General features: G+C 30.0%; 1 protein-coding gene and 1 long non-coding RNA gene across 2 annotated transcripts; both read left to right on the plus strand.

Annotated features, from left to right (window-relative positions):
* The first annotated feature begins 1,961 nt into the window (after positions 1 to 1,961).
* On the plus strand, positions 1,962 to 3,311 carry LOC105567716. The gene is made up of 3 exons (XM_012022799.1): positions 1,962 to 2,062; positions 2,137 to 2,246; positions 2,790 to 3,311. Exons 2-3 carry the CDS (start codon positions 2,166 to 2,168, stop codon positions 2,937 to 2,939), a joined length of 231 nt encoding a protein of 76 aa, XP_011878189.1. The 5' UTR covers positions 1,962 to 2,062; positions 2,137 to 2,165; the 3' UTR covers positions 2,940 to 3,311.
* A 289-nt stretch (positions 3,312 to 3,600) lies between these two features.
* LOC105567717 lies at positions 3,601 to 5,091 on the plus strand. The gene is made up of 3 exons (XR_001009380.1): positions 3,601 to 4,169; positions 4,426 to 4,544; positions 4,837 to 5,091. It is a non-coding gene; the product is annotated as an uncharacterized LOC105567717 (long non-coding RNA).
* Positions 5,092 to 7,121: the final 2,030 nt, after the last annotated feature.

Here is a 7,121-nt window from a genome sequence, read left to right on the forward strand (position 1 = left end):
TTTATGAGGATTCACACGGAAAAGTTAAAATCGCATCTCTCACAGAGAAAATTAGAATAAAAATTACCCACATTTCATATTGCTTAAAAATATACTATGGAAATACATATGAAAGAACAAACAAGAAAAAAAAGTACTTATTTTTCATATTTTTTGTGATTTGGTGTATGCTTTGATAGATTGTCGTATTGGTAAATTAATAGCTATTGACTTTTTAAAGTGCGATCTACCGCAATAAAAAAAACGCTTTTTAAAACACTCTCTAAAGATATGAAAATAAACGGATGTGATAATAATAATTATACATGTGTGTCGAATTGATTTAAGCTGAATATTCTATTAATTGCTTAATAAACACATTTTGGGGAAGAAAACGCGACAACCATTATGGTGGGAAATTTCCTGAAAATACGAAGAGGTTTCTTCTGCAGGGAGGAACGACAACTGAATCAATTTGGAGAACGGTTTTGATAGGCCGAATGACACGCGAGCGCGTTACACGGCGGGTGTTCTGAAATATTACACCGGTGGTGCCGCCAATTATCGCCGACAGCGGGCGAAAAACGTAATGGACGATTACAACTAACATCAAATCGTGACACTTTCGGACAATAAAAAGTCGGGAATGTGCAAACTGCCCTGCGCGCCGTGACGGCCGTGGCACGACGACACTGTTGACAAAACGTGATTATATTTTGCTACATCATACGCGAAATCGGGGCCAAATGTCGAAATAATAACTTTGCGCGGATACATTATAGTGAGGAATGCGAAAACGAAATAATGTTATCAGGGGCTGCAAACCGTATTATTAATGCTAGATCAATTTTGAATTTGACAGACACGTTAAATAATAATCCCCGCTATCCTGGCTATCTCAAAAGGATCTTTGGATAATTAGTAACGTTGCTAACATATCACAATGCAGTACGACAACAATAGAATAAATTGTTTTAATTTCACAAAATGTATAAATTAGACATGTGCTTTATTGAGCACTTATATCTCGTGTTAAACATTTACGGCGACAATCTAGCGAGAAGAAAAATTTTACAATATTTCAATTCAATATGTTGTTACAAGTTTAAGAAAAATTTCTTTCGGCACAAATAAAGATAGTTTTTCGTCACACTGTATCTGTGAAACTATTGGCACTTTCTTATACATGTCCATTTACTTTTGTTATCTTAATGTAGTAGTGCACTAAAACTTGATTAATTTATCATTTACGATGATTGTTGGAAATTTGCACATCTTATCATGCTTTGCGTAGAGATAAACACGACACGAGAATATATCTTCCTGTTTTGATGATGAAATTAGGAATGATGGCTTTCGAGAATTTTACGGTTGCAAAAGAGGAAGAAGAATTGGAAAGATTCCAAGAGAGATGATTCATCCGAACATTACGCAGGGCGATTTATTGTGAATTCTAGTATTTCGAGTGAAAGTAAAAATCAAAAGTATTCCTATTATTGAAAGCACTAGTTTAAAGGGCAAGCATTATTATCCTGTTGGTTAATTGCACAAATCATATTTCAATGTTACGGCTATAAAATTAATAGAATTAAATCTTGTACGTTTTATAGATGCTAAAATCCATCTCTCGCGGTATTAGTGATATTTTCATTGCAATGAATATGTTGTGGTTGATTGTCGTGATATATTGAATAAACGGACAAATAAAGAAGTGACGCGATTGCACCACGATGCTATCGCGGGCCACGAGGAAAGGCTTTTGTTATCGTGATATTGTTTTGCGGGGGAGTTTATAATTTTTCCGAGTCTTTGTCAAGATCCATGAATACATAGATCTTTACGTAATGTGTTTACCTCTAGGATTCTCACCGTATTTGTGCAATTGATGAAGCCTGATAAACGGTAATAATATCAGTGATGAGCATAAACAGCGTAGACTCGTAAAAACTCTCAAGGTGCACCACACGCCCATGTATGTAAAGAGATTATCGTTCTATATTTCTATGTGCACATTGATTCTGTATATAAGCTGAGCGCTCGCCGAAATGATTCACTTTGAATTTGACTTGTCAGCTAACTACAGGTGAGGATACGAAAGTTTCAACTCTAGTCTAAAAACCTTTTCTTACCTCCACAACATTTCTACATACTTTATAGAACAGGAATCTCTCAAGTGATTAATCAACATGGGAAAACTCATCGTGCTTCTTTGCTTTGCGCTTGTCGCAATGACTTTGGTCATGGGGTGCAATAGACCCGGAATGCTAGTAAGTACCGTTGCATAGTATTGTTTAAAACTGTAATACGTGTACAGTCAAATCTTTTATTAATTTATACATTTGCTTTATGAAAACCATTAAATTAATTAATATAATTTAATAATACCCTTGTTTAAAAATAAATTTTATATAATTTACATAGATGACACAATTTTAAAATTTCACAAATTTTCGAAAAGTCAATATAAGAAACGTAAATGTAGATATTTTTAGTTTACTTGATTGTTATTTACATTTTATATTTATTATATATATTTTGTACGTTAACTCGGTGTACCAAACATCTTTATAGAAAACGTGTAATTTCTTTACTCTAAGTTAATCGCAATTAGCCAGAAAGAGTGAAAGATATTTTTATTTAAAGTGTGTCTTAAATATTTTACGATGTAAGTGTTAATTAAAGTGAACAATTTTATAAATACGTGGAAATGGATTAAACCAGAAGTGACGAAAGTGCATTAAGTTAAATAATTAAGTTACTTAATACAAAAGACAACGTACAAAATCATAATCTCGCGGAATCTTTTGCAGTGCACGACAGACGATGACTGTTGCGGACCATTTACATGTAATCAATGGGCTGGTGGTAGATGGGGTGGTAGATGTACCGGGAAAATGGGAATGGGACCCGTAGACCCAGCAAACGTGCAGGGTTGGGGACCAAGGGATGCTGCAGAATAATCATAAATAATAGCTCGACCTGGCCTTTCTTGAATAGAACTATGATTTAATCTTGTTTCAACTTAAAAATATGTGAAAATTTACAATAATTGGAAATACACTTGCTTAGTCATTACCCAGCAATATGTAACCTATTCTTCGTGTTTTAATGAATAAGAACCCTTTACTTTACACTGTCAACCGAATGGAAACTGATTTGTAACAGCAGAAATAATTTATTTTATAATGCTAATAGTTATTTTATGAAAATGAAAATGTAATTGATTGGGTTCTTATATATTAGAAACATACATTCTGACGTGAATTATAAAGTAAATAGATCTGATGATCAACCAATGTAATTAACAAATAAAATTATATAGTAACATCAAATTAAAATGTCTTTAGTTCTCGTTACTTAAAATTGTATGTATCATAAGGTGACTGTAATTTTCTCTGCAAGATAAATTTCCTTTTTAGTTTCCGCTGGAGTATGCCGTTGCAACTGAATACATAATGTACATTTGCTTAAAATATTTTGCAATAATTCACCTTATCTTAAATGGCTTGCGGCGATATTTCATTAGAATCGAAAAATGATTAAATTGAAAAACTTTACTACAAACGGTATTATTAAATTTCAAAGAATTTAAAAGACTAAAGGGTATTATTAAATATTTATTATTAGAAATTACTGTATTTTAAAAATAACAATGTTTACTTGTTTAACGAGAACAAAATTATAATAATCTCTGCCTTCTGATCCGAAATGTCTGTCAGAGATTTATTAAAAAATCTTTTTGCTAATACAATTCCCTCAATGTACTTGTTTAATAATGAAATAGATTTGTAATTATGTGAAAAAAACAGTTTATACAATTGTATTTTATAATTTGATTATTATATTCTGTAATTTAATCTTGTGGAATATATACTGAATATTGTAAAAGATTCTAACGTCAACAAATGCTAAATATTTCAATCTGTGAAATACGGAACTGAAATAAAATATACGCCTGTTACGGCTCTTATAATTAATAATTTGGATTAAAGAGGCGAGAATTTAACTTCGTAATAGTCTTCCAAAACAAATATTTCCTTTATAACGGATGATGTAAGCGGTACATTTCCGATATTTTCAATTTACACAAGTGTAAAATATAAAGTATAAATACAGTTCGAATGTCAAAGATCGATCAGTTGCGATCACATCGTACAAAGCATAAGGCAGTCCACTTCCTAAGAACAACGGTGAGTTCTTAAATTCATCAAACTATTTTTACGAAACTATCCGTATTACATATTAATACAATTTTATTATTTTATTAATTTCGACATTTTAAAGATATATTTTGTGTAAAATGATTATGGTGCTTTATAGTATAGCGTCCCATACAACACACATGTCTAATAGACATCTTGAAGATGTATGGGATTATTATTAAGCTATTATATTATACATATATTACGTATATTGTAATTATTATACAAGAAATAATAATTACAGAAAACATTGACAAGATGAAGTTCGTTATTTTCACTATTTTCGTTATGATTGCTATGGCTGCTCTTCAAGGGAAGCAAGCAGAAACATTTGCGTATGAGTGCATTCCTTTGAGTCTCCCTGTATGTATTTCGATCGCATTTATGTATTATATGAATACAAAAGACCATTATTTTTTGTATATTATAAACGAGTTAAAAACGAAAAAGAACGAATGAAATGAAATTAAAATTATAAAGAAATTAAAAATTTACCTTTTATATTCTACGTATAATTCGTATAAATTTATTATGTGTATTAAAAGAGATAGGCAAATACTAATTGAAACTTGCGTTGGTGTATTTCCAATATTAATTAATATTAATTTTTATATTGAAATATATCTCGAACTAATGTATATTATAAATATTTTAGTGCAGACAAACTAATGACTGCTGTCGCTATCTGGAATGTGTGCCACATGCTAACATATGTGTGCAACAAAAGGTTCGGGATGAAAACGATAACAGACCTCTTGGACCAAAAATGCCATACTAATATGGATTGGTACTTTATTATATCTGACTACGGCACTACTGTTTTTCATATATATGTATAAAAAAGAAGAGTGAGATAGAGAGTTCTATATCACATGTAACTTCTAATAAAGACATTCAAGAGCTATCAATATTCCCTGTCTTATTCATTAACAATTAACACTATAGACAAGTAATGTACATTTAAAGAAAAATGTATTTATATTAATATAAAAAGGTGTGTAATATGTGTAAATATATTTAATTGTTCTATATCTTGCACTGCCGCTGCATATATGCGTAATACTTTGATGAATTTTATATCTTTATAACATATGTATAAAATCTTTTATAAATATTAATAGAACAGAATTTAAAGATTCTAATTTTCTTGCGAATTTGATTAAGTAAAACGGAATAATATTATTCTGAGATAATTATGTATTAAAAAGATCTTATTTAGGAAGTCAGAAACTGCCACCTGTGCAACGTTGAGTAATATCGTTTTTGACTCATTCTTACGTTAACCTTGCGTTGCATTGCGCATGTTTTTATCCTTACTTGTTAATGGCAGAAAAAGCAATTACAAAGAACAACGCTCCATTAGGCAATAATATTTAGTTGGCACCTAGCATATTGCACTTTACCATTTCTGGATAATATTTAAAAAATGATTTTAAATCATCAAAAGATAAAGAAAATTTATCCCAGAAAATTTCATTTCGTTTGTTTTGAATATTTTTTGTTGGAATACTTTTTTATGCTTTTATATAAAATGTAGTTTATCCAAATATATACTTATATGAGTGAATAAACAAATGTTTTCATAACATAATTTTTACGACAGATGTATATTTAAATACTTTGTTTTGAGTTTTCAAGCCAAAAACATATAAATTGTGAAAACATATAAATTATAAAAGACATTATGTAATAAATTGTAACATTCCCTGATTTATTATATTCAAAAAGAGACTAGGTAAAAATATCACGTCTTTATATACAAAATAATCTTATAAAATTATTAAATATATAAAAACTTATAGAAAGGAAATAAATCGATAATAAACTAACACTGCGCATCGCACCACCAACTCTCCAATACGAAATCTAAAATAACATAGCTATAGTTATGGGTCGAGAGAGAAAGAGATGACTGATCGTGTGTCAGTTCTTTTCTACCATTGAAACTGACTAAGGTGTCGAACGTACATGGACATAGGCTCTTGCCTTACGATGTTAGCATATCCCCTCTACATGCTATAAGCATGCTGTTATGTCTGGCATCACTATAAATGGAGCCATCTTCGAAATAATTTACTTTGAACTTGAGTAGGCTGACTATAAAGGATACGAAAGATTCATCTCTAGTTTAAAAGTATTTTTCTACTTTCACAATATTTCTATGTACTTTATAAACAGAAATCTCTCAAACAATTAATCAAAATAGTAAACTTCATCGTGCTCCTTTGCTTTGTCGCAATGACTTTGGTCATGGTCTGCTTATCACTTGAAGGGAGCGTAAGTACCGTTGCATAATATTATGCTATATTAAAATTGTAATATATGGACAGTCAAATCTAATATTAATTTATTATATATATAAACTAATTGAAGAAAATTGTGAAAATTTTACAAATTTAAAAATGTAAGAAACGTAAGTATAGTACATTCAATTTACTTGATTGCTATTTTTATTTTACATATTCAGTGTCTTAAACATGTTCCCTGTAGGAAACATGTTGCATCTTTTTTTCAAATTGTTCACAATTAAGTAGAATAAAGAACAAATAAAAGATATTTTCGTATAAGGTGATACATTTTGAACATCTTGAGTAGTGAATATAACACGAATCAAGATGTTCAAAATATGAAACCTTATACGAAAATATCTTTTATTCGTTCTTTATTCTCTACTTGATTGACCTTATTCTACTTGAATAAAAAACGAATAAAAGATATTTTCGTATAAGGTGTTACATTTTAAACATCTTGAGCAGTGAATATAACACGACTCAAGATGTTCAAATTATGACACCTTATACGAAAATATCTTTTATTCGTTCTTTATTCTACTTGAGTGTTAATTACAGTGAACAATTATATAAATGTGAAAAATACGAATTATACCAGAAGCGACGAAAGTCATTGAGTTAAATAATTAAGTTAAGTAATACGAAATAC

The sequence above is a fragment of the Vollenhovia emeryi genome, unplaced genomic scaffold (assembly GCF_000949405.1).
Source record: "Vollenhovia emeryi isolate VEMERY1.0 unplaced genomic scaffold, V.emery_V1.0 DF939135.1, whole genome shotgun sequence".
Taxonomy (NCBI): Eukaryota; Metazoa; Arthropoda; class Insecta; order Hymenoptera; family Formicidae; genus Vollenhovia; species Vollenhovia emeryi.

Coding starts and splice junctions, on each gene's coding strand:
- LOC105567716 (XM_012022799.1), top strand. CDS start 2,166: ATGGGAAAACTCATCGTGCTTCTTTGCTTTGCGCTTGTCGCAATGACT. Junction 2,247..2,789: donor GCAATAGACCCGGAATGCTA/GTAAGTACCGTT, acceptor AATCTTTTGCAG/TGCACGACAGACGATGACTG.